Source organism: Leptodactylus fuscus, chromosome 1 (assembly GCF_031893055.1).
Source record: "Leptodactylus fuscus isolate aLepFus1 chromosome 1, aLepFus1.hap2, whole genome shotgun sequence".
In the NCBI taxonomy this organism is placed as follows: Eukaryota; Metazoa; Chordata; class Amphibia; order Anura; family Leptodactylidae; genus Leptodactylus; species Leptodactylus fuscus.
The window spans coordinates 218,400,673-218,428,614 of record NC_134265.1 but is presented as its reverse complement, the minus strand read 5'-3'; the positions used below and the strand labels follow the sequence as shown (position 1 = coordinate 218,428,614).

The 27,942-nt window shown below is 45.1% G+C and overlaps 2 protein-coding genes across 2 annotated transcripts in view; both read left to right on the top strand.

Moving 5' to 3' along the window:
• IFI30 (IFI30 lysosomal thiol reductase) overlaps positions 1 to 9,181 on the top strand; it is a 38,752-nt gene extending 29,571 nt beyond the window's left edge. The window contains exons 6-7 of the mRNA XM_075283667.1: positions 5,738 to 5,806; positions 8,036 to 9,181. Coding sequence (XP_075139768.1) covers positions 5,738 to 5,806; positions 8,036 to 8,107 — 141 coding nt within the window. The 3' untranslated portion in view covers positions 8,108 to 9,181. The remainder of the gene's footprint in view (positions 1 to 5,737; positions 5,807 to 8,035) is intronic.
• A 12,156-nt stretch (positions 9,182 to 21,337) lies between these two features.
• MPV17L2 (MPV17 mitochondrial inner membrane protein like 2) overlaps positions 21,338 to 27,942 on the top strand; it is a 31,065-nt gene continuing 24,460 nt past the window's right edge. Inside the window, exon 1 of the mRNA XM_075283673.1 lies at positions 21,338 to 21,408. The gene's annotated coding sequence lies outside the window, so the exon portion shown is untranslated. The remainder of the gene's footprint in view (positions 21,409 to 27,942) is intronic.

The following is a 27,942-nucleotide window of genomic DNA, read 5'->3' as shown; positions in this document are numbered from 1 at the left end:
ATCTGAGTTGAAATCAGGACATACCTCCCTCCAACCGGGACCGCGGGACATGTCACCCAAATCGTGACTTTCCCGCGGAAATCGGGACGGTTGGGAGGTATGCGTCTGCCTCTAGTTGCCTCCAGTTTAATGTCCCCCTACCGCTGCCCCAGATTAATGTCCCCTCTAGTGTCTGCTAGTTTATACTGGGGCACCAGGAGAGGGACTTAATACTGTGGGACATTGGGAGGGGAACATTATAATGTGGGGACATATAATGTACGGGTGACTTTAGGAGGATTATACTTTGTGGGGGCACTTGGAAAGATCATTAAGAATGGGCGGAGTCAGCGTAGAAGTGGGTGGAGCTAAATTTTGCACGGCGCGCATGGCCTTCTAGAACCGTTACAATTTCTTATGTGGCCCCCATGGGAAAATTAATTGCCCACCCCTGCTCTTGACAGTATAAAACTTTTCTCGGTTATCTGTTCAACCATTACATGATACAGATCACTATATTATAATTAATTTCTCTAAACACATCATTTGAGTCCTTCTGGAATCAGTACATTGATACATCACAATTTGTATAGCACAAGACAGGGCTCTATACACATAAACAGACTCCTCTCTGAGTTCATTGGCCAATTATATTGCAGTACTAAACAAAATATATAGGGAATGGAATGCAAAGGAGACTATTTGCTATCAATAGATTCAGTCCTCTTACTATACATGACCCTTGAGGAGATACTGATTATGATACAATTAGCACTGAATTGCAGTCCCTATTGGTGAAACAGTGGGGCAATCTCACCACAGATTCCCACAGCAACCAGGTATATTTCATACCTGCCCTTTTAATTTTACATATACTATTTGGAAATTGAATTTTTATTTATTTATGCATTAAAGGTTACATTTTATTGGCACAACTTCACATCTCACAATACTTTGCTACTGTCCTTTTACATTTCCATCATTATCCTCCCACTGCTATAAAATAACCTATCCTACTTGAGCTGGAAGGGTATGTCCTCTGTAGTGTGGTGGTAACTGTTGAATATGCTTGGAGGAGGTAGTAGACTCCCTTTGCTTTGAATTTTGGTCATGTCCTTAAGGGGTTAAATTATTTATAACAGACTAAATATGAAGTAAAATTGGCAATTTTAAATACTACTGTGCCTTGTATTGCCAAAACCGGGTTGTTGTTTTCCTAGATAAGTGAGTATTAATAGCACCCAAAATTTCCCAAGGTTTTCTCGGCAGCTAGCTGGAATTTCCCTTCTAAATTAGATTAGGCTTCTAGTATCTTCCTGTTTTGTTAAGCTTGCTCTCTAAGGCCTGGTTCACATCTGCGTTCAGTATTCCGTTCGGGGAGTCCACAGGGGATCCCCCAGAACGGAATACAGAATACATAGACAACAGGTGAGCAATGAAAGCACATGGACCCCATGGACCAGGGGTCCTCAAACGTTTCAAACAGGGGGCCAGTTCACTGTACCCTCAAACCACTGAAGGGCCAAAATATAGTTTAAAAAAAAAAAAATTAAGATTATATGCTCCATAGTAGCGCCCCCAACAGTATAATATGCTCCACAGTACGATCCCCACACAAGAGTATTATCTACCCCTCAGTACGCCTCCCCCACACAGTATTATCTGCTCCTCAGTACGCCCCCCCCCCACTGTATTATATGTTCCTCAGTACAACACACACAATCACACACTACTTACCCATGAAGAGCTGCCGCATGACCTCCTCCTTCAGACTGTAGGTGCAATGACGTCATCGCGCCTGCGTCTGGGCAGAGGTCACTCTCTGCAGTCAGTGTAGGCCGCACAACCCCAGCCTACACTGATAGCTTCCAGTTGTATGTGCATTTACACATATAACTGAAAGCAGCGATCCGCTCACTATCGGGGAATCGGATTCCCAGATAGTGAGCGATCCAGGCAACGGCACGCGGGCCAGATAAATGTCCCCGGCGAGCTGCATGTGGCCCGCGGGCCTTAGTTTGAGGACCGCTGCCATAGATTATAATAGGGTCTCTGTGTTTTTCACACGGTGTCCACACTCAACATGCGAAGAGAAAAGTACTTTATGAACTACTTTCCTCTCCACATGACTTGTGCGGAGACTGCGTGGAAAACAAAGGGACCCCATTATATTCTATGGGGTCCGTGTGCTTTCACTACTCCCCGCCTGCCAATGCATTCAGTATTCCATTTGGGGGTCCCATGCGGATTTCTCAAACAGAATATTGAATGCAGATGTGAACAGGGCGTGAGAGTGGTGTCATGATGTACCTAGATGTGGCTGTAGCTTAATAGATTGTTTGTCACATAGTAATCCTTTGGCATACGGAGTAAACCAAATCATTATATCAGTGGTCAAAAGATCATATTGTAATGTCCCTTAAATGTAACATCATTTTTTATTAAGGTGGACATTTCACCACTTCTGCTAAGTCCAGCTCTTTGCATCAATTAAAAGGCTCTGCTCTACAGATTCCAACACATTAGGAATTTTTTTTCTCCCTTCCCCTTCCCGGTACCTGAGCAATATATGCTTATTTATTTATATTACACACACAGTATTCTTGTATATAGGGGTACAGTTTTGGGGTTTGTGGCATTATGTTTTCTCAACAAGCTTTCAGCACACATTATTGTTATTAAAAGGATTGTGCCATCAATATGTAACCTAAGTAACAATAGGATAAGCAATAAGTAAAATAAAATTTTATTTTACAGTAAGTATTGCCATTAAAAACAAGATTCTTCACAGACATACAGTATCAAAATGATCTGCTTGTAATATAAGGCACCCCCGAAAGTAAGGCATGCCCAAAAATCATTGCAGCCGGCTGAACACTGTGTTCCGTGTGCACAGGTATGCCGGCTGCTGCCTCTGCTGTTGTATCCACTGTCCCTGCTGCTGTAGGATGAGCTGGGAGATGTCCGCTGTGCATATGCTGCGGGGAGTCCACTCTCCCAGCTCATCCCAGATGCAGAGGCAGCACCCGGCTTTCCGGTGCACAGCATCCAGCCAGCTGCAATGCCAGTGAAGTGAGTCTCTCCGTCGCAACCGCCGGAAGCCTCGCTAAGCCCCACCCACCACTTCCGCTGCCGGGACAAACAGCAGCACCAGCGCTGCTATGACGATGGGGAAGGTAAGTAGGATACCTCCCCTCCCCCTCCCTACAACCGGCAGTCATGCCGGCGCTCCGCTAAGGAAGTGCTGGCATGACTGTCGGTTGTCATAAGACGTCCCCGGAAAATAAGACAGGTCCTATATTTAGGACGGCAATTTAATATAACACACGGTCTTATTTTCGGGGAAACACGGTAGCACCCCATGGTCTGTACATATCATTCTACTGAGGCTCTGTTAGTTATGCACAGATGATGCTGCCCATGCTTGGCTTTCTTTTGAGAAACAGAAAGAAAGCACATATGGCCTAAAAGATATTTCTGCTTGTTTAATTGAGGTTACAGAAGAAGCTTTTCTGTATTCTACCGAGCATGCATCACTAGTATAATATGCACAGACCTATACATTTTGTACACCTGAAATGCTACAAACAGATAAGCGATATACAGGGTGTCCGGAAAGTAAGCACACAAAATGAAAGGGTGGACTTTAGCCAGTATATGAAGCGTTTTTTTAAATTAATGAACATGTGATCGGAAATGTACCGTTGTGGTGCTGCAGGCAGACCGAGTTGAAATGAAGAAGAGAAAGCGCTTTAATGGGAAAACAGTTTAATCACGGTTACTTATTTACAAGAGTTGCTCGAAGTGTTGGCCACTTACCTCAATGCAAGCAGTGCTATGCCGGGAGATGGACTGACGAACCCGTTCACAGACTCCTGGAATGGCCCTCACTGCAACGAACGTAGCCTGGATGCAGTTCAAGAGCTCTTCGCAAGTTGGCACAGGCGTTGTGTACATAACGGACTTGATATGTCCCCACAAGAAAAAAAATCGAGTGAGGGAGAGAGGGGGCCACAGCACAGGTCCGCCGCATCCAATCCACCGATTTGGCCATCGGTTGTTGAGGTGTTCATGGATGGAGAGGTGCTCCATCCTGCTGGAGCCACATCCTTGCCCTGATGTTCAAAGGCACATCTTCAAGCAACACCGGCAAATCATCCTGCAGAAATGCCAGGTAGTTGTTGGCGTTGAGTCTCAGTGGGCGGAAATAAAGACAATTACACTTACCAGTAACACAATTACACCATTTAAATAGATCCCTCCTAGAACCACCTTCAGTCGTTACCAGAGTACCTTCGCTCAAGCACAATCAAAAAAGAACAGAAAAGAAAAACTGCCTGGGACTACAGTCCTATCAAAAAGTTTGGGCACCCCTATTAATCTTAATCATTTTTAGTTCTAAATATTTTGGTGTTTGCAGCAGCCATTTCAGTTTGATATATCTAATAACTGATGGACACAGTAATATTTCAGGATTGAAATGAGGTTTATTGTACTAACAGAAAATGTGCAATATGCATTAAACCAAAATTTGACCGGTGCAAAAGTATGGGCACCTCAACAGAAAAGTGACATTAATATTTAGTAGATCCTCCTTTTGCAAAGATAACAGCCTCTAGTCGCTTCCTGTAGCTTTTAATCAGTTCCTGGATCCTGGATAAAGGTATTTTGGACAAACAATTCAAGTTCAGTTAAGTTAGATGGTCGCCGAGCATGGACAGCCCGCTTCAAATCATCCCACAGATGTTCAATGATATTCAGGTCTGGGGACTGGGATGGCCATTCCAGAACATTGTAATTGTTCCTCTGCATGAATGCCTGAGGATTTGGAGCAGTGTTTTGGATCATTGTCTTGCTGAAATATCCATCCCCGGCGTAACTTCAACTTCGTCACTGATTCTTGAACATTATTCTCAAGAATCTGCTGATACTGAGTGGAATCTGAGTGGTCTAGCCCCTATACAACGAGCATTAACGCCTATAGCCCCCTAGGCAATGAGCATTAACCCCTATAGCCCCCTAGCAATGAGCATTAACCCCTATAGCCCCCTAGCAATGAGCATTAACCCCTATAGTCCCCTAGGCAATGAGCATTAACCCCTATAGTCCCCTAGGCAATGAGCATTAACCCCTATAGCCCCCTAGCAATGAGCATTAACCCCTATAGTCCCCTAGGCAATGAGCATTAACCCCTATAGCCCCCTAGGGGTTAATGCTCATTGCCTAGGGGCTATAGGGGTTAATGCTCGTTGTATAGGGGCTAGACCTAGGACCACAGGGTGTACAGGGCAGTTATGCTCATTGCTTAGGGGTTTCTTCACTTACCTGTGAAGATGTCACTGAAGTTCTCCTTCATCCACTTCAGTGCTCAGCCTGGATCGCTTCTCTGGGTCTTCTGTGCAGCCCTGTGAAGAGACGTTTGCCTGATCTCACGAGAACTCACGAGATTAGGCAGGAGAAGCAGCTCCGACACTGTCCACTGCTAATTGGACAGTGTCAGACTGACGTAGCTTTTCTTTTTATCGTCAGAAACGCCCTTCTGACACTAAAGCCTTAATTACCATACAGGGCGCCAAAATTTACGGGGCTCACAGCTCCAAAACGAGGGGGGCTAGGGAGGTAATTCAAAGTGCACTACAGTCTATGCAGCTGCATCTATAACATGGGGCAGAAAGCTGCATAGGTTGCAAAGTGGTGAAAGGTCCTCTTTAAGAGCTTTGCATCATTTTAACTGAATATTTCATCTTATTAATTTTAGAAACACACCGATTCTCTTCAAGAAAGAGCAACAAGTGCACTGTTCAACCTTATCTGTGAATATTATTCTGTAAGTACTACACAACTGACAAGATTCATTCTATAAGGGTGCGTTCAGACTGTGCAGTTTAAAGGGGCTCTATCAGTAAAATTATGCTGTATGAGCCCCACATATGCTTGAATAGATTTTAAAAAGGCTATTCAGGCAGCACTAATCTTATTTTAACACCCCCCCCTGTTTTAAAACAAAACTATAAAAACATATACGTAAATTATAATTATACCTATCGTGTACGCTGGGTGGTCCTGCATGGTCCGACGTCATCTTCTGGCACACCTTCCTCTTCTTTCGGCGATGCCCTCCGGTCCTGGCTCTTCCCTGGCTTTATTGTCCTCTTCTTCCGGCAGAATTGGTTTAAATCTGGCGAGTGCGCAGTAGCACTGTGCAGGCTCCGGCGCCATTTTTCTCAATGGCAGTTCGTGAGCGTACTGCGCATGCACAGTACGCTCGCGTCATTCTAAGGGGAACTGAGCATGCTCAGTATCCCATTGAGAACTGCCATTGAGAAAAATGGCATTGGAGCCTGCGCAGTAGCACTCCGGAGGGAGCGCACGTGCCGGATTTGAACTAATCCCACCGGAAGAAGAGGACGATGAAGCCGGGGAAGAGCCAGGAGGGCGTTGCCGAAAGAAGAGGAAGGCGTGCCAGAAGATGATGTTGGACCGTGCAGGACCACCCAGCGTGCACGATAGGTATGTTTAATATATATTTTTTTATATTTTTATTTTAAAATGGGGGGGGGTTAAATAACATTAGCAGTGCCTGAATAGCCTTTTTCACGCATATGTGGGGCTCATACAGCATCATTTTTGCTGATACAGCCCCTTTAAGCCACATTAGATGAAAAAAGGACATTTTTTTGGCAGTTGCATTGATGAAAACACATTTCACTACGAAAATCAAAAACTAGATAAACGTATTCTATTTATACTGTATTACTTGAATGCTTTGTCACAGTGTAAGTATTATATACGGCACATTAACAATTCACAAAGCTAATAGAAAAACTATATCCATGTCATGCACGGTTTTGCACTTGATATGAATATGAAATGGTGTTTCTGAAAAATTTTGTTTAACTTAATGTACAAAAAAAGCAAACTTTTTACGCCAAGTATATATAATGTAGTGATCACTGCATGCAAACATCTAAATGAGCACAAATGACAGTAGATTCAGATAATATGCTGCCAATGAGGAAACTGGAAATGTTAGCATGTAGATGTAGCTAATGTAGCAACCTTGACCGTGACTGAAGGTCACTGTGTCGCCCTGCTGCCCCATCACTAATCAAGCAGTGTTCTTTTTTATTTTGCAACTAAAAGTTGCATTTGCAGCCTCCACTAAGTTACAATTCCACTATATTCACTTACATTAGTGGAGGAGTTGCACAACAACACAGCGAACTTTAGTCACTAGATGAGAGTTTTGGTTAAAATCACAGTGTAGCCCTCACCTTAAGATGTTAAGTAAACGGTTGCTAATCCCTTCAACTTGCAATAAAAGCGATTGAAACCGATGGAAAAAAAATCAGCAAAGATGGAACGTCACACGTCAGATGTGCAAAGTGTAGATTTTTATTGCGTAGAGCTCTACGCAATAAAAATCTACACTTTGCACATCTGACATGTGACGTTCCATCTTTGCTGCAATTTTGGGTTGGGACCCTACGCTCACAACTATTTGTCATCTCCATCTTTGCATCCCTCTTCTGCAATGCAAAAAAAAGTCACCGTGCAGCAAGTTATCAGATTCAAGATAAAGATGGCTAAATCTGTAGATGTACATGTACATGTCCGTTTTGACCGCTGTTTTGCATCCACTTTACTGCCGTTTGGCATCCATTTATAATTGTCCATTAACAAAAAAGAATGAATTTCTTTGGTCTGGTCCGTTTTTAATGGACATAAAACAGGAGTCCATTTTACAGCCATTAAAAACAGAATCATTGATTTCTATTGGGTCCGTTTGGCCATCAAAACAGACAAGAGTATGTCAGGTTTTTTTTGACAGCATACACTGAATATACATATATGAAAGAAAAACAACATATGGAAAATATACTCTAGTAAACTCCCACGTATCATTAGATGCCCTTGGGATTTATACCAGAGCCTAGTTGTAACCACAATAGTAAATCTGTCCCACTGCACACATATCATCATTTGTAACATCTTAATATCCACTTCTTTTTAACTCCCTTCCAATTTATTATGTTTGTTTCTTTTTGGAAACCAGGGGCCGAAACCAGAGGCTTGTTCGGAAAAAGAAGTAACTCCATTAAAGAGGAATAATGTGTGTTTAGCTTAAACTAAATTATTAAAGGGTTGTGCCATGAAGTATGTTAAGATACAAACTAAGTACCAAAATGTACATTTTAAGTTCTCAGAAGGCTATAAAACTGAGGACCTTTGTTATTATCCCTACCTTACCCTCTGACAGATAACCTGGCTACTGCCTAGGCAATGATACTGCCACCCACTCTGCTGTAAATCAAGTCTGGGACAACATAATCTCTTCAGTGCATTCACCTGCATGGATGTGCATTCGCTGTTGTAAAGTTGTCCGTCTGTATGTAGATATATATTCTGCCTGTTAGGGAAACTGATGTGGAACCTGCTTGCAAGCTCCCATGACACACAGAGCACACGCAGGCTGCAGCATTGTACTGCAAAGCAGAGAGACACTGAATCCTCCTAACCTAAGAGAACCCTCCACCTATGATGTGCATCAAGACTCTACAATACACATATGTACGTCCTGGCAAGAAGATTATTGGCGGAGATGAAGTGAACAGACTGCAAATGGTGCTATACAGAGGGATATTACTGTACCCTGGGAATGTTACAGAATTTGTAATGAGTTCCATTTGCAAAAATAGTCATATGCAGTAGCTGGGTAAGATTAAAGAAAATTTTCATGGCACAACAACTTTACATTCAATGAGAGGCAGAAACCACTCAATACAGATGCAAGGAAAAGAGTGAAAAAATGCAGGATGTCACAAAAAGGATCCAAAATTTGTTAATAAAGTATATGACAAAATGTATTAACCCAAATACTGCCAGAAAATCAAAAGTTATCTGAAAGTTTAGTTAAGCTTAATTTCTCTTATATCCCCAATACTTACCACTTGAATTGTACAAAGGAGCTTTCTTGGAGCTGTCTCTGCCACCCAGTCCCCCCTCCACAAAAAAAAAAAAAAAAAAAAAAAAAGATTTTTTTCTCTTTCTTCCCTCTCCCTTTTATGTTGTTTCTTATGTACTCCACATTCATTGTCTTTATGTTCTCGTTCATCATATGTACTTGTTCTAAAATCTGAAGTTATAAAAAAAAAAACCACACAGTATATATGTGTGTGTGTGTGTGTGTTATAGCAATCTTGAGTCAGAGAGTAGGGCTAATAAAAGATTTTTGTTAACAACCCTATCTCTGGTTCATCAATTACTCCAAAAAGACACAAATGGGATAAGGGAGAGAGATTTACAAATCCATACTTACAATTACACCTATGGCTTATATTGATTTGGGTCCGGCAGCATGCTACACTATCATGGCTAGCTACAAGCAACAACTTGATAAAAAAAAAGAACACACTATGGGAAACTGATCAGCTAATCTGTGGAAGTCCCAACAGTCGGACCCCTGCTGATATAAAATTGATGACCTATCTTAACCCGTGAAGGATGTAGCTCAAAAATATATCTTTCACGTCCTCGGACATATGCACTATGGACTCTACTGTCAGGAGGGGCATTCCTCACAGACTGTCAGAAACACCCTTCTGACAATGAAGAGCTACAGTAATGGCACCTATAGCTCTTCAGCAGGGGCACATAACGGGAAAGCCAATAGTGCACTGAATTCAGCGCACTGTCGGCATGAAAGGTCCTCTTTAACCCCTAAACTAAACTCCCTCCCCCCACCTAACTTCCAATTTATATCAATTTAAAAAAAAATCTATAATTACCCATATCATGTGACCACCAGAGACACCTTCTGAATCCGGTGACATTCCATTTCCACTCTTTCCACTCTTCCCCCTCCCCCTCAATACTTATGAAGCCTTCTTGAGTCCGGAGAAGGAACGACTCCTCCCTCTTTCTTTTTTTTTTCTAAACTGTAGTTTTTATTAAGTTTTCAATGGAGAAAAAGTAAAACATTGTACAAAAGAACCACAACAGAAACAGTAAAAGATGAACGAAACAGACAATAAAATAGTACTACAATAGCAGCAATAAACCGAGAGTCCCAAAGACAGAGAAACACAAAGGGGGAGACTAAAGACAAAAAAAGACAAGAAGGAAAAAAAGGGGGATGCTAAAGAATCAGAGGCCATGGATGGTACAATATGTGTCCCATGGCTCCAAGACAGATCGGAACTTCTTCACCGTATCCAGCGTAGCCATGAGATACTACATACATCTAACATCCTTAATGTAAGATCAATAAGGAAGGGCCTGTGGGAGGCTGGGTACTCTTCCAACGAAGGGCAATGAGGGACTTAGTCGCAGTGCAAAGATATAAAAACAGCATAGAAGACCCAGGACCCAAGGAGGGGAGGTGGAGAAGATAGACCAGAGGGTCCAGGGGTACACAGTGACGGAAAATCTTATCCATCATGGACTTCACCTCCGTCCAGAGGTGAGCACAGCTCATTAAAAAGCCGTGGAAATTTAGCCAAATAAAACGAGGAGAAGGAGGAAGAGAGCTGAATGCTAAGTATTTGAGAGAGCGATCCCGCCACTGGAAATCATAGTTTTGACATAGAAGCCAGAGAGCCGGGTCAGGAATGTTCAAGAGGAGGGCCTCAGTCTTGGAAGGGTTAATCTTATAGCCCGACAAGATGCGAAAAGGCAAATTTTAAAGATACGATCACGCACCTTAACCCCCGTGATATCATGATTAGACCAAATCTTAGCAACAAGTTTAGTACAGAGACCACCGTAAGAAACGCCCCAGAGAAGCCAAATCGCTTCAGAGTGGACAACATAAAGGGCCAACTCAGCCGGTAAAAGGTCTTCTCCACGTTGAGACTGAGGGATTCTACCATTAAAATACTTTTTTTTTTTTTTTTAGTTAACAGGTCGGAATAGCCTTAAGAGACTATTAGAGATGAGCAAGAACTATTCGAAACTCCTGTTTCGAATAGCACGCACCCATAGGAATGAATGGACGCAGCTGGCACGCAGGGGGTTAAGCGGCCGGCCGCTTCCATTCATTCCTATGGGTGCGTGCTATTCGAAACAGCCGTTTCGAATAGTACTCGCTCATCTCTAAAGGCTATTTTTCTCCTACCTTTATCAGTCGCCTACAGCCCGCCGTTCGGTAGAAATACCGTTTTTTTACTGGTATGCAAATGAGCTCTCTTGCAGCACTGGGGGCGTCCCCAATGCTGCCAGAGAACTCTTTCCAGCGACGCCTCCATCTTCTTCAGCAACCGCCTCTTCTGCCATCTTCTTCCGGCTGGGGTCACACTCCAGCACCAGCGCAGTCGGCTCTGCCATTGAGATACAGGCAAGAGCCGAGTGCACAGGCCGGCCGGTGGCCATTTTTTGAAGCCCGCTTAGGCGTGCATGCGCAGTACGCTCCTGATCTCCATAGGCGAAGAAGCGAGGCAGGCAAGTGGTCAGTGTGGAAGGAAAAACGATCCACACGCTCAGAAAAGAATAGGTTAAAATCCCCACCAAACAACAAGGCCGTGCCAGCAAACCCCCGCTAGCGAGCCAAGACCCCAAGAAGACCCTCTAATATGATATAACGTCCCTGAGAATTGAGGTGAGATGCAGATACTGAGATAGGGCAGGTGCAAAAAAGCAGAATAGCCACACCAGCCTTACAGCAGTTATGAAAGTTAAATGAGCCTGTATGGTCATAATGCGTCTCCTGCAGAAACGCCACATCTGCCTGGAGAAACCTAAGTTCTCGGAGCACCATACAACGCTTAACATTTGAACCCAGACCCTTGACATTCAATGAAACACAATTAGCTATAAGAAAATGGAATGATCAAATCAGCAAATGAGAAGGCAAAACTCACCCAGAGGATAAAAACAGCAGTGTCACCGAAAGACGTGAGAGGTACAGGAACTTGCACACTCCTGTACCTCTCACTCCTGTGAGAGTCACAGTCTAAAGGGAAGAGAGAAAAAGGAGGAATCAAGAGGGAAGGAGGGAGGGGGGGAAACAACCGGGGGGACAACCATACATAATAAAAATAAAGCAAAATTGGTGAAAGGCCATGACTAAATCTCCCAGCTGGGGGGAGAGAGCACACATCCTAGTAAGGATGGGCCGAAAAACCAATTGGGTCCCAAAAAGGGGCCCACAGCTGGAGGGCACCCCTGAGATATAGGTGGGGTGGGTGACCAACAGTAATAATAGGCCAAAATCAGTGGAGGCAATAGCCAACACAAAACAAACATGTCAAATGGAAAATAAATGGGTGGGCAAGGTACCCTACCCTGCCAGAGCTCAATAGGACCGATAAAATTTAAATACCTCAAAAAAATAACAGTAAGACAAGAACATTAAGCATCAATCACTTAAGAACAATGCAAACCCGCAGGAAGGAAAAAAAGAGACAACACATGAGATAAGAGTCATGGAGTGCAGGATCCACCCTCGGCCTCCGGGCTGAGGAACTTGGCAAAGGCAGATGACGTCTTCTAAGAGTAGGAGAACTCCAGTCTTGGGGGAGAGGTGGGGGAGTCAATTCCCAATCAGACATCTCAGGTGGCGGAATGTCCACGCCATCACAGAAAGGAAGCAAGTCCGCATATGTGCACAAGGTAGCTAAACGTCTATTTGATCTTGCAGTCAAAGAAAATGGAAAACACCAGCGGTGAGAGATTTGGTGCTCACGCAACAATTGGAGTAAAGGACAAAGATGGTGCCTGTTCTGCAGGGTGATCCAGGAGAGATCCTGGTATAGTTGAATCTTCGCCCCAGCGAAGTCAAAGTCCTTAAGATGACTAGCTTTAGTCAGGATGGCGGAATAGGTTAGTCAAGGAGACTGGGAAGGGATCGCTAGTCAGTGAGAGTGGTAGGGGCTAAGCTTAGTGGGACAGTGGGGATGGGAGGAGCTAGTAATGGGCGGTATCGCTAGTCAGTGAGAGTGGGAGGGACTAGGCTTAGTGAGACAGAGGGTTTTGTAATGGAGTGAGAGAGGAGGGGGGGGCTGAGTGAGAGGGAGTTAGTGTAGCAATGACACAGGAAGCTGCACAGCAGGTAGGTAACACCATGTAAACAAACACAGAGGATGCCAGAGGAGGATTGAGCAAAAGGTAAAAGTATAAGAGTTTCCTATATAGTTCCCATTCTTTTTGTGGTCATTCTTTGTTTTGGCTCAAATAAACGCAACAAAATCTGCAACAAAGAAAGCTGCGTTTCTGCAACGTGGGGCCTTAGCCTTAAAGGGGTTGTCCCATCTCAAGGATCCTATCTATACTGCTAGTTTATGTGGATATAAGACTTTTCCTAAACACATTGCTTCAGAAAAACTGCTTTGTTTGGCTCCTATCAGATTATTCACTTCATTGTTTACATCTTGTTTCCATGACGATGGGATGATCTTATCTCTCCGTCCAGGACAAGTGAGGTAGCTCACTAATCTCAGGAGGGAGGGAGGGGGAGCTGAGTGCTCGGGGCCAGCTTGTATTTCTGAGCCGCTTATCTCCCTCTTCCAGCTATCAGTTCGGCTAATTGAATTTTGCTGATAAGGGCTGAGACAGGGAGTCTGTTACCTCTGTATGTAAACACAGACCTAAAACAGAGTTTATTGCAAGCTGACTCTTGGTCCTGTAGCATGTAAATTTGGGATCCTCATCAGCTATCAAATCCAGCTCTGCCACATCTGCTTCATATTGTGCACTTCCAGTGATACTGTGCTAACGTATTTACAACCATCCTTTATTACTGACTTCAAACATGTACTGCTATGAAGAGAGCTAAGCAGAGCAAGTGAAACCCACTGCCCGCCCACCAATTTACTGAGAAAACCAGGAAGTGAACAGAGCAAACAGCCTGCAAGTTGGTGAGCAGGCGAGTTGGGAAAACCCCTTTAAGGTCCAGCCTCATTTTTCAAATCGAACGTGTCACTTTATGTGGTAATAACACTGAGACAAGATATCAAAGTGATTCAGAGAATGTTTTTTTCGTGACACATAGTACTTCATGTCAGCGGTAAATTTTGGTAAGTATGTTTGTTTTTGATTATGAATAAACAGGTAATTTGATTAAAGTTTGGAAAAAATGCAGTTTTCAAACTTTAAAATTGCATGCCTTTCATACTACCATAATTAGTTCATAAACATATTTTACCGTATGTCTGCTTGATGTTACAATCAAACTTTAATCGACCTTTAATTTTTTTCAGATATTATAAATCTTACACGCCAGGCACGAATTTTCAAGAATATTTCCAAAACACATTTTTCAAGGTACCAATTGTTACGATACTGGTGATACAGCTGGAATCCGATAGCCAGGAAGGAGGGCAGACACAGCAGAGTAGGAGACTTGGTCGATGGATAGCCAGAGGTCGGTGCACAGAGCGTGTAGTCGGGTGAAGCCAGGAGTCGGTACACAGAGCGGGTAGTCGGATGAAGCCAGGAGTCGGTACACAGAGCGGGTAGTCGGGTGAAGCCAGGAGTCGGTACACAGAGCGGGTAGTCAGATGAAGCCAGGAGTCGGTACACGGAGCGGGTAAGCAGGAGAAGCCAGGAGTCGGTACACGGAGCGGGTAAGCAGGAGAAGCCAAGGTATACTGAGCAAGAATACCTCAGAGCTAGAGGACTGGGAACAAACACAATACTCAAGCATTGGTTATAATATGCTCTGGGTATATATAGGGCTAGACAGGAAACAAGATGGCCGCAAACAGGAAACAAGATGGCCAGGGTCATGAAGCAATACTCACCACATTAACTGTGGGCAAGAGTCAGGGAGTAGGTGGTAGGAGTAATAATGACACTTGAATAGCGGCCACTAGTGGAGATCCTTGGAACAGTATCTTCACATGATGAAACAGAGGTTCTAACACACAGATTCTGACACCAATTCAATTCCAAAGGGGCCTTGAAAGGTCTCTCTAATAGAAACCCCCATAAATTGCCCCATTCTCAAAACTGCACTCCTGGAAAAATTCAAAACAGCATTTAGGCTAAGGCCCCACGGGCCATATCCGCAGCACTATAGTGCTGCGGGAAGAACTGCTGCGTGAACGCATTGCGGTTCTTACCGCAGCACTTTTAAGAGAAAGTTCAGAGTTTTCCTCTGAGGACCTCCTCTTAACATTATATCTACGGGAAAGCCGCCGGCGTTTCCGAAGATATAATTGACATGCTGCGATTTGCAAAGCCACTGCGATCTTTTCTGTAAAGTGGGGATGGGATTCGCATTAATCCCATCCACTTTGCCTGCACTGTACAACGCCGCGATTTTTCCCGTAGCGTCTCCGCTGCGGGCAAATCACTGCGTTTCCAGTCCGTGGGGCCCCGGCCTTAGAAAGTTTCTTAACCCCTTCAGCATTTCACGGCAATTAAAACAAAATGGAGGTCAAATTTACACTTTGTAATCACTGTCACTGTCTTCTAAGAGTAGGAGAACTCCAGTCTTGGGGGAGAGGTGGGGGAGTCAATTCCCAATCAGACATCTCAGGTGGCGGAATGTCCAGGCCATCACAGAAAGGAAGCAAGTCCGCATATCACTTTTAGCACAACAATAAGAGTCCAGCCTTACCTTCTCCAGGCTCCGGAATGGTGCGATGACTGGGACGCAAGTCTTCCTCCTCGGCCAGGGCTGACCCGCAAATGGCGTGTTTTTTGTTCTCCACGGCCTCCTCTGCCCCGCAGCATGCCGGCTCCAAGATGGCGCCGGCGCGCGCTCCTGCCGACACCTCGGAGGTTCCTCCCCCGCAGCAGCCGGTCCTCTCTCCTGTGGCCCCAGCTGGTCCTCCGGTCTTCCTCTCCTCCGGCGTGGGGACTCCTGGATGTGCTCCTGGCGAGGTACGGCTCTCTCCCACACCCCAAGTTGGTAGCAGCTCCGGCCTCATGGCGGCTCCCCTCCCCCCTTCCTCTGCTGTGGTTGCGGCTCCAGGACCTCCTTTGCTGTCTTCCACCCCTGTGGCATCCTGGCAGGGTGCTCTGACCCGTGATGTGACGGAATCTGGAACCTGCCTCATCCGCTCCCCCTGTGGCCTCTCAGGCTCCCTCGCAGCAGGCCCAGGGCCCCAGGCCAAGCACTGTCCCCCCTCAGCTTGCTGGAACTGTCCTCCCCATGGACGCTGTCTGTCCCCCTGGAGGGTCTCTGCTTCCCCCTCCTATGGCCCGGGACTCTGCGCTTGCCCCTGCTGCTCCCGTTTCTCAAAATGGTGGCCCTCCCCCTGCCTCCCACCATCTGGACATGAATCTGGATTTCTCTGATACGCCCGCGATTCAGCATGCCCCCCCGGCCTCTGATTCCTCCGATTCTTCTCAGGCCTCTCACTCCTCTCGTAGGCCTAAACGCCCTAAGCTCTCTGATATCTGGGAGTTGCTCCAGTCCATGCCTACTAAATCTGACCAGGAGGCCATGGTCCGCCGAGTGGAGGAGAGGCAGGACAAAATTTTCTCTGGCCTCAAGTCTGATCTTCAAACACTGGAGGCCCAGGTCTCCGTCCAGCAGCAGCGTACGGATTCTATTGACCAGCGTCTCCTGTCACTGGAACAAACTCTCTCTCCACTCAAACGCACATTCAACCACCATCTGCTGTTGCAGGTAGACTACCAGGAAAATAGAGGCCGCCGTAACAATATTAAACTGCGTGGGATCAGGGGTGAACTACAGAAAGCCGCCCCCACCGCTGGGAGGAGGGGGCGGAGCGGAGGGGGTGTGGCGAAGTACAGAGGGCGGGGCTTAGCGCAGTTCACCGGCAGAGAGCAGGCACAGAGACTACCTGCTCTCTGCCTGAGCATGAGAGGAGGTTGCTGGAGCAGCGCTGCTCCAGTGGCCTCCCCAAATCACCGCTCAGTGCACAGCTTGTCCTGGACTGGCTTAGGTAACCAAAAATGCCGCCCACCCTGAGGCCCTGGCATAGCGCCGCCTGAAGCGCTCGCTTCAGGTCGCATCATGGGAGGTGCGGCGCTGCGTGGGATTCCAGATGTCGTTCCGCCTGGGGAGCTTCGCTCTGTAGCCTTGTCTGTTTTCAACACCGTCTTCTCTCGCCCAATAGACACTGAGGTACATATTGACAGAATTCACCGTGTTCTGGGGCCCAGGAGGGCCTCTTCTGCTGATCCGCAGGATGTCCTATGCCGGGTACACTTCTACAGAGAGAAGGAGGATATTCTTCAGGCTGCCTGGCGCCACGGTCCAGTTCCCTTCATGGATGGCACGATCTCCCTTCTTCCTGATGTCTCCCGCCGCACGCTGGCGATGCGACGTCTCCTGAAGCCTACTCTCCGGTTGATCCTGGACTCTGGGGCCACGTACAGATGGGGACACCCCTTCCACCTTCGAATACGAAGAAACGGCGCGGTTTTTACTTTACATTCCCCAGATCAGGCGACCGCTTTGGCTCAGTTTCTGGATGCCCCTGACCTTTTGTTGCCGGACTGGCTGGCGTATGCGCTCCCTGATACCTCTCAGGCGGATCAGCCCTCCTCCCCCCCTCTGCCGCGCCAGGGGCGCAGACTGATAGACCCTGCCTTGCTTTCCTCTGGAGGTCCTGTATAGGAGATGTCCTTTTCCTTTGTGGTCTCCTGCCTGAGTCCTTAGGCCTGAGTTGAATCATATTGTGCCTATTCTCTCTGTTTCTTCCATATTTGCACTCTCTCTGTTACCTGTTTGCCATGTCGTTGGGCCATGTTGTGCTTTACTGTTGCAGATTGCTCTTCCTTCTCTTCCATGTCTTCGGTTGGCCCGGCCTGCTGATTCCCCGCGGTGGCTGCCTCAGATCCCTCTGGTGTCAGCCTTCCTGTGTGAACTTTGTATACTCTGTTGGTGCCTGTCCTCCTGCTGTGCTTACAGTTTGTGCCTTTGACTGTTGCCTTACGTTTTCTGCCCTGCTGAAGGCTGTGGCTGGTTCCTACCAGTTGTGGCTTCCAGTGGTGTTTTCCGCCTCCTCTCCTGTCTTCTTGCCCGGTCCTTCATTGCTGTCTCATATTGCTGCTTGGGGTGCGGGTTGTGTGCCATGGTTTATGGCCTCTCCCCCACTTAGTTAAGATTGGCGGCTCTCTGAGGGCATTCTGCGGCGCGTCCTCGAGACCTGCATTAGTGGGTTTTTCCCCACAGTTCTTTTCGTTGTCCGCTCCGGACTAGCCTGGAGCAGTCTCGCTTGTTTGTCCTTCCCGTCTCCCTGCTTTTGTACTTTGTCTTTTGTTTTTTCTCCCTCATCCCCTTCTGTTTCTTCCTATGGAGTCCCGACCTCTGGCCCTCTCAGACATCCTGGTGTGAGGAATAGTTACAATTTGGAGCTCAATCCCGGGGAGATTCTGACTCTCATTTTCACATCCTTTTTTCTCTGCCTGATTCCCCGGGTTTGATTGTTCTCCCATGTTACTGGAGTTCACTCCGGTCTTGATGCCATCGGATGTACTCACTTGGATCTCTACTTGTTATTAGCCTCTTGGCTCGCAGCTGGTCGTCCCTCCTTCCTGTCTTTCAGAGTTCGGGGTCGCCTCTTTGTCCCTCCTCCTCTTCCTCTCTCTCCCTTTCCACCCTTCCGACTCCTTTCTCCCTTTCTCCTGTTTGGTCGTGTCCTTGTGTGTGGTTTAGTTTGTGGGTCCGTTATTTCTGGGCCTACTTTGTTATTGCTTTGCCCTGTGTTTTGCTTTTTTTGTAAAATGTTTATAAATAAAGAATTTATAAAAAAAAACAAAAAAAAAAAAACAATAAGAGTCCAGTCCAGCCAAAGATGGTGCAACTGGAATACGGAATACAAACGCAATTGCATACGGACCCCCATAGGTCATCATTCGTGCAGGCAGTGCACGGCAAGCACACGGATCCCATTATAGTCTATGGGGTCAGTGTGTTTTTACAGCACAGCGCCTGCAATTGCGTTTGTGTTCCGTTCGGGGGTGGGGTGTCTCCATGCGGATTCTCTCCGGATGGAATACAAAAGCAGATATGAACAGGGTATTATATAGATAGATAGTCTCTTTAATAGTCCCACCATGGGGAAATTCAGTGTGTTATAGCAGCATAGATTATATAGTAATTAGAAATGAGCGAGTAATATTCGAAACAGTAGTTTCGAATAGCAGGCTCCCATAGAAATGAATGGACGCAGCCGGAACCGGCGTCCTGCCGTTTAACCCCCCTACGTGCCAGCCGCTCCCATCCTTTCCTATGGGAGCGTGCTATTCGAAACTACCATTTCGAATAGTACTCAAAGTTTGTGAGTTTGGATGTTTGTGGGTTTGTGTGTTTGGATGTTTGTTCCTCAATCACAGCCAAACGGCTGAATGGATTTTGGGGAAATTTCACACACACGCACACATTGCCGAAGAAAAGGTAATAGGCCACCGTTACCTTCCAAAGAATCCTCCGGCACGGCTGTAGCAGTTGTCATTCCGTCAGCGCTGGTCTGTGCATGCACCTCCTATTGGTGCATGGCAGGCTGTGGGCAGGCTCTAGAGCCAGGGCTGCGGCACCATAGGATGGGGGCTGAAGGTGGGTGTGCCAATTCAGCGGGGAAACAGTGAGGAAGATGGCGGCAGCCCACATGGTCCCGGTGCTGCAGCTATCCCAGGCCGCCTACACAGCTCACGGACAGCTGAGGAGGAGGCTGCTGCACCCGACACAGCACAGGTCAGTGCAGCGGGTAAAGGGGGTTGGGGAGGGGGTGTCCCGGGGGAAGGGGGGTGTCCCTAGGTTGTCCCCAGGGATCCAACCATATTCCCCAGCTTCACGTCCCCCCCCCTACATCGGCCCCAGTGTAGTTGGACTGAAATCAATGGGAGATTTTACGACGCTCAAAATCTCACACGCCGTATACGTGCCAGGTCACGTGGCACGTTACTCCGTGTGAATGGACCCTAACTACAGCGGGGTGGAAAGACTTCCGATAGCGCTCCTTCTCACACTTAGGGTGAAGCAGTCAGCCACTGACAATACTGCTCAATGCTATCACGGTCTCATACATGGGATGGGAGTTATTCTCTAGCATGGAACTTACCATGGACAGTATCCTTCTGTCACCGACCACCTGCACTGGATACTGGGGGCTCCCCAGGACAGAGCTGGCCCTTATTAGTGCTGCTAGGCAAACAAAAACAATACAAAATAAAATCCTAGCCATCCAGCCACTACCTACAGCACAGATACCTAACTACTGCCTACTGCACAGTTCCATAAACAGAAATCACAGCAGTATTACTCACAAGTGGTTTTCCTAGGAGCATAGAACCATCTACACGAGTGCTATCTGTTCTTATACACACACCTCAGGACACAAGGAATTAACCCCACTCATACCATATACCTGAATGAAGTAGAGACATACCCAAATCTCCCTACTCCAGCAGCCACATGCATGCATATATATATTATATATGTATACACACACACGTGTACAAAATTATTGGTACCCCTTGTTTAATGATAAAAAACCCAGAATGGTCACAGAAATAACTTGAATCTGATGTAGTATAATCAGAAGAAACAACACATAAAAATCCTATGAAAATGAACAAATGAAAGTCAGACATTGCTTCAGCAGAATTTTTTAAAAATAGTACTCCGGCCTGGACAGAAATGATGGTTCCATTAACGTAATATTTTGTTGCACAACCTTTTGAGGCAATCACTGTAATCGATTCCTGTAACTATCAATGAGACTTCTGCACCTGTCCACAGGTATTTTGGCCCACTCCTCTTGCTTCAACAATAAGGAAATAAAAAAGAAGTTGCCTTGGGTAGTTGTCAGCCAGCGTGTTACTGCTTCACTTCACAACAATGGCCACCTCACGAGTCTGGCAAATGACAAGCTTTACCATTTCAGTAAGGCTGGGTCCACATCTGAGCTCAGGGACCCCGCTTGAGAAATACAAGCAGGTCTTTTCTCTCCACATTTTTTGGGCAGAAACCCAACGGACCCCATTACAGTTTATGAGGGTCAGTGGGTAACCACTTTGTAAGCGGACTGAAAGCCTGAGTGCAAGCCTCAACCTAGAGTAACACACTGTCTATATTGGAGTTTGTTCCAGCAGATCCTATCTGAAGCATTTCCAAGCTAGTTACTTCACTTGAATGGAGTTGCTGGAAGGAGGACCTAACAGGAGAAACTGCATTCTAGACCCAAACTTTTCTTTTGCCTTTCAATAAGAAAACAACCAGCAAAGAACAATAGTGAATACTACTATCTGTATACTATATACAATACCTTAGGTCTTTCCACACATACACATCAAGTGATAATAGAAGACCTAAGAAACTGAACACAATTGATTGTATGACTTTCCCTACGCCACGCCCTCACTAAAGATGGCGGATACAGTTCAACAGTTCACTTCCGGCGCGGTTACGTTTCTTCCGGGCATCTGACACGCCGTGAATCACGTGTTCAGCATGTGCCGCGGCGCGGCACGGAATGAGGGACGTCACATTCAGTGTCCTCCGCTCAGCAGGTGAGTGTCTCTAATAGTTGTGTACGGGGTAACGCTTTACATATCCGAGCAGAGCAGCGAGCTGGTGGAGCTATGACTGGCTGCTGCAATGACATGTAACATGTGGATTTGAAGCAGTCACTGTCCATTGTGGACCGAACCAATGGCATATTTCTACTTCAGTCCGCACAGCCTTGTACTGTTTGATCCTTCCCTAGCTTCTAATTTTCGGGTAAATGACACAAAATCACAATAGAAATGGACATTTGTACAACTTTCTCATAGCTTTCAGCTACTTGGCATTTTCAAGATCTCTATAGTTTCTGAAGAATACTGAAATTCTGTATGAATGTAATCCTGCCATAGTGAGCTTCATATTCCTGGTGGGACTGCACCTCTTCCTAGAAACAAATCAGGTTAGTCTGTACTGAGTAACACTATGTAGTCACTGATCAGCCCCTCAACAAGTGTTAATCTTAGCCACCTTAAAGGGGACCTTTTATATCCACATGCAGTTTTATATAATGCGAGAAAGCTGACAGTGCGCTGAATGCAGCACACTGTTGGCTTTCCCCTTATATGCCTGGGACTGGAGATATTGATGCCAATAAGGGGGCTCTATCAGCAAAATCCTGCTGATAGAGCCCCACATATGCGTGAATAGCCTTTAAAAAGGCTATTCAGGCACCGTAAATATATTATATTAAAATAATACCCTAAAAAAGAATGTTACCTACCGTACTTACGCATCGTGCACGCTGGGCGGGCATTCAGGGTGTGTCTTCTTCTTCATCCACGCCTCTTTTTCCTCCGATGTCCTCTGGTCTCATCCTCCTCCGGCGCTCGCGAACTGACACTGATATAAAAAATGGCCTGCGCGCTTGCGCAGTAGTATGCAGCTTCTACTACGGCTACTGCGTAGGCTCCCAGGCCATTTTTATTTTTTTTTTATCAGTGTCAGTTTGCGAGCGTCGGAGGAAGAAGAGGCGTGGATGAAGAAGACGGCGCACCCTGAATGCCGCCCATCGTGCACGATGCGTAAGTAGATCACATTCTTTTTTCGGGTATTATTTTAAACCGGGGGGAGGGGGGGTAGTTTAATATAACATTTACGGTGCCTGAATAGCCTTTTTAAAGGCTATTCACGCATATGTTGGGCTCTATCAGCATGATTTTGCTGATAGAGCCCCTTTAATTTCAGCACCGACATCTCCCAGATCATATATATATGAGTGTGCATGTACAGATATATACACACACGTACACGCGTATGTGCAAAGCTAAAGAATCCATTTAACCATATAATAACTCTGCTTTTTCTTGGTCCCCAGGTATCATTATTAAACGGACATACACTCTAATGGGATGATTCAAGAGTAAAACATAGTTGTCCTAGACTGACGACTAAGAATAACGTAGTTCGAAACGCGTCAGTCTTGGACAACTATGTTTTACTCTTGAATTATCCCATTGGAGTGTATGTCCTTTTAAAATGATTTAAAAATAGAAAAGAAATAGTTTTTATTCAGAAGAAAGTTTGCTGGATTCTCCTGCGTTTTTTGTCGAATATAAGTATTTTAGGCAGCCTACGGTCTGATAACACAATGTGTTTAAAATAAACGAATAAAGTTCCAAAACTGCCCCTTTCCCATTGTCAGGGTGGTCTCAATGGGACCATTTAAGTATATTGGATGGTAGTCAGATTTAAAGATTGACTCGAGTCAACATTGAACCTGGGTAGAAGCATAAGTTTATTGTATACATCATCTCTTCTTATAGCAATTTTCAGTAGGCATATATGGGTGTATTATAGAATAATAGAATAATCATTAACTCAGTAGGCGTATATGGCTGTGTCATTGAGTAATCATTAACCGTTAGGATTCAGCAATTTCTATACATGAGTATTACAAGAATATCCCGCCCCTAATATGAATATTCTATGAATATTCTAACTATTCCTCTTACTAGATGACCAGAGGTTACATCAGTTTGCGGCCATCTTTACTGCGTGGCATAACAAAGTCTATTTTGACATGGGTTTTTCCATTAGTCTCATCTTAAGCTATTTTAATAACCGCCTTATCACTTTATTATGATCTGGTTTATTATGGGGTGTGGCATTCTCTCTGCAAATATTCTGATTAATATGAAAGATGGGTCAGGCTGACCCGGAGATGCATGCTACAAGCTTAAGTATTATTGAAAGAATGTATACACATATAGGAAATATATATGAATGTATTCATTTCCCTATCACATTGAATTCTATTAAAAAAAAAATCCTAAAAATTATTAAAAACCATACATATTTGGTATCACCGCGTTTCACAATGAAACTGAAACGTTATTTAAACTGCACAGTGAACATCGGACAAAAAGCCCCTAGAAATAATAATATTTTGCCTCACGAAAAATAGCCATCAATCAACTCTATCAATTGAAAAATGAAAATGTTACGCATCTCAGATGGTGGTGATGCAAAATAATTGATTTATGTCCACAAATGGGTTTTTGTTCTGCAAAATTAGTAACTCATAAAAAAACAAGATGTTGGGTATCGCTGTAATTGTACCAATAAAAATGGTACCGTATATACTCGAGTATAAGCCGACCCAAATATAAGCCGAGACCCCTAATTTTACTGCAAGAAACTGGGAAAACTTATTGATCCACCATTGCAGATAAAAAGTCTGGTCATGTGCATTGCAGCTTAGTAACTATGTGTCTCATAGTAATAGCAGTTAGCCCCATCATGTCCCTCACATTAACCCCCTGTGTGCCTCACATAAGAGTTACTGGTATGTGGGACATATGGAGGTAATAATGAGGTATCTTCATAATTAAGGTACTTCATTAGTACCCTCATGTGTCTCACATATTAGTAACCCTTATATGGGGCACACAGGGGTTAATATGAGGGACATGATGGGGTTAACTGTTATTAATGTAAGGCACATGGAGTTACTGAAACTAAATTATTAACCCCAAATGCCTGACAGTAATAGGCAGAGTAACTAAAGGAAGGTACCTGTGTGTGTCGCGTTACTGTAGCTTCCTCTCCTCCATACAACAGACATCTTCCATAAGACACAATGAATCCTGGCCACTCATCTGCAGGATAGATGCTAAATCCTAGTGTGCCTCTGGTGACGTCATGACCATGTGATCGGACTCTGGTGTGGGCGGAGCTACTAGGATTTAGACTCAACCTTATCTGCAGATGTTACATACCAGTGGCTACAGAACCTTTGATGATATCACAGTCACGTGACCTCATGACAAGCCAATCACAGAGCAGTAGCACTAAAGGACCTCCCCCTTGCAGGTCCTTCCAGTTTTCTGTGCTCTGTGGACCCTGACTCGTGTATAAGCCGAGGAGAGCTTTTTCAGCATGAAAAATGTGCTGAAAATGTTGGCTTATACTCGAGTATACACGGTATTCATTTTTTAATCCTGCAACATGCTTCAATAGTTATAGAGAATTACTGTATTGTTTGGATGATTAGATGCACGGGACTATAAGACGCACCTAGATTTTAGAGGAGAAAAATAGGGGTAAAAAATTTTTGAACCAAAAAAATGACGTAAAATATTTAAAGAGGACCTTTCATGGGTTTGGGCACATGCGGTGTTATATACCGCTGGAAAGCCAACAGTGCGCTAAATTCAGTACACTGTCTGCTTTCACGATCTGTGCCCCGGGTGTAGAGCTAGCGGTACAGTCTGTCAGGAACGTCCTTCTGCACAGCAGCGCCTATAGCGCTGTACAGTGTGAGCGGGGAGGAACGCCTCTTCCCCTCCTGATGATACTTGTCTATGGACGAACACTGTGAGCAGAGGGAGGGGGCGTTCCTCTCTGCTCACACAGTGCAGCTCTATAGGCGCTGCTGTGCAGAAGGACGTTCTTGACAGACTGTCAGGAACGCCCTTCTGACTGTGAAAAGCTACAGTACCGGTACCGATAGCTCTTCACCCGGGGCACAGATTGGGAAAGCCGACAGCACGCTGAATTCACCACACTGTCGGCTTTCCAGCGGTATATAGAACTGCCTGTGCCCAAACCCATGAAAGGTCCTTTTTAATACAGTGGGGCAAAAAAGTATTTAGTCAGTCACCAATAGAAGATCAATCAAAAGATGAGAGGCGTCTGTAATTTACATCATAGGTAGACCTCAACTATGAGAGACAAAATGAGAAAACAAATCCAGAAAATCACATTGTCTGATTTTGTAAGAATTTATTTGCAAATTATGGTGGAAAATAAGTATTTGGTCAGTAACAAAATTTCATCTCAATACTTTATATATCCTTTGTTGGCAATGACAGAGGTCAAACGTTTTCTGTAAGTCTTCACAAGGTTGGCACACACTGTTGTTGGTATGTTGGCCCATTCCTCCATGCAGATCTCCTCTAGAGCAGTGATGTTTTGGGGCTGTCGCTTAGCAACACGGACTTTCAACTCCCTCCAAAGGTTTTCTATAGGGTTGGGATCTGGAGACTGGCTAGGCCACTCCAGGACCTTGAAATGCTTCTTACAAAGCCACTCCTTCGTTACCCTGGCGGTGTGCTTTGGATCATTGTCATGTTGAAAGACCCAGCCACGTTTCATCTTCAATGCCCTTGCTGATGGAAGGAGGTTTGCACTCAAAATCTCACGATACATGGCCCCATTCATTCTTTCATGTACCCGGATCAGTCGTCCTGGCCCCTTTGCAGAGAAACAGCCCCAAAGCATGATGTTTCCACCCCCATGCTTTACAGTAGGTATGGTGTTTGATGGATGCAACTCAGTATTCTTTTTCCTCCAAACACGAAAAGTTGTGTTTCTACCAAACAGTTCGTTTGGTTTCATCAGACCATAGGACATTCTCCCAATACTCTTCTGGATCATCCAAATGCTCTCTAGCAAACTTCAGACGGGCCCGGACATGTACTGGCTTAAGCAGTGGGACACGTCTTGCACTGCAGGATCTGAGTCCCTGGCGGCGTAGTGTGTTACTGATGGTAGGCTTTGTTACATTGGTCCCAGCTCTCTGCAGTTCATTCACTAGGTCCCCCCGCGTGGTTCTGGGATTTTTGCTGTTCTTGTGATCAATTTGACCCCACGGGGTGAGATTTTGCATGGAGCCCCAGATCGAGGGAGATTATCAGTGGTCTTCCATTTTCTAATTATTGCTCCCATAGTTGATTTCTTCAATCCAAGCTGGTTGCCTATTGCAGATTCAGTCTTCCCAGCCTGGTGCAGGGCTACAATTTTGTTTCTGGTGTCCTTTGACAGCTCTTTTGTCTACACCATAGTGGAGTTTGGAGTCTGACTGTTTGAGGGTGTGCACAGGTGTCTTTTTATACTGATAAGTTTAAACAAGTGCCATTACTACAGGTACTTTTATACTTTTTTAAACTTTTTTTTTTTTTTTCTATTTCATTAGCCTTTCCTTCAGGGGGCTTGAACTTGCAATCATTTGATTGCAAATCCTATAGACTACAAAACTGCGATCTTGATGTGCAGGAGCCGGCCTGCAACTAACAACTATACCATTAGGTTATAATACCTGCGATTAGAGTGGACTCTAATCATGGGTATTAGCTTTGTGTCTCCGTTGTACATTACAGCAGGGACCTGGTAGCTATGGTAACTGCTCTGCAGCAGAGCGGCTGCCGTTATCCTTACAAACCCAACATCTGCTGCAATAGCATGGTGGATAATGGGAAGGGTTCGCGCTGCCTGGACAAGCCCAAGGCCCGCAGCATCGCCCAACTCCATCTGCTGCAGGAAGCCCTGCTGCTGGAACCTGGAGGCGGCAGGAGTGCGGTGATGCATTTGGATTTGTAGTCCAAAAAATACAGTATCTTTAGACTGAAATGCAATCATATTGCAGTCTATGGCACAGGTGCCCTGAAGATCACATTTTCAAGTCCTCGGGGGCGAGGGGTGGGCTTAAAAAAACGAAAAAAAAATCTGTAAATCAACCCACTTACCCTAAGTTTCAGATAAATGTAAACGAATATATAGTAAAGTAGTAAATATAGTATATGTAAACACATCAGGCATCCCGAAGTCCAAAAAATGTTAAACTATTAAAATATAAATACATTTTCCAATACCAAAAATGCTGTAGCAGTATTACGATATACAGTCCTATGAAAAAGTTTGGGCACCCCTATTAATCTTAATCATTTTTAGTTCTAAATATTTTGGTGTTTGCAACAGCCATTTCAGTTTGATATATCTAATAACTGATGGACACAGTAATATTTCAGGATTGAAATGAGGTTTATTGTACTAACAGAAAATGTGCAATATGCATTAAACCAAAATGTGACCGGTGCAAAAGTATGGGCACCTCAATAGAAAAGTGACATTAATATTTAGTAGATCCTCCTTTTGCAAAGATAACAGCCTCTAGTCGCTTCCTGTAGCTTTTAATCAGTTCCTGGATCCTGGATGAAGGTATTTTGGACCATTTCTTTCTACAAAACAATTCAAGTTCAGTTAAGTTTGATGGTCGCCGAACATGGACAGCCTGCTCTCAAATGATCTGAAAACAAAGA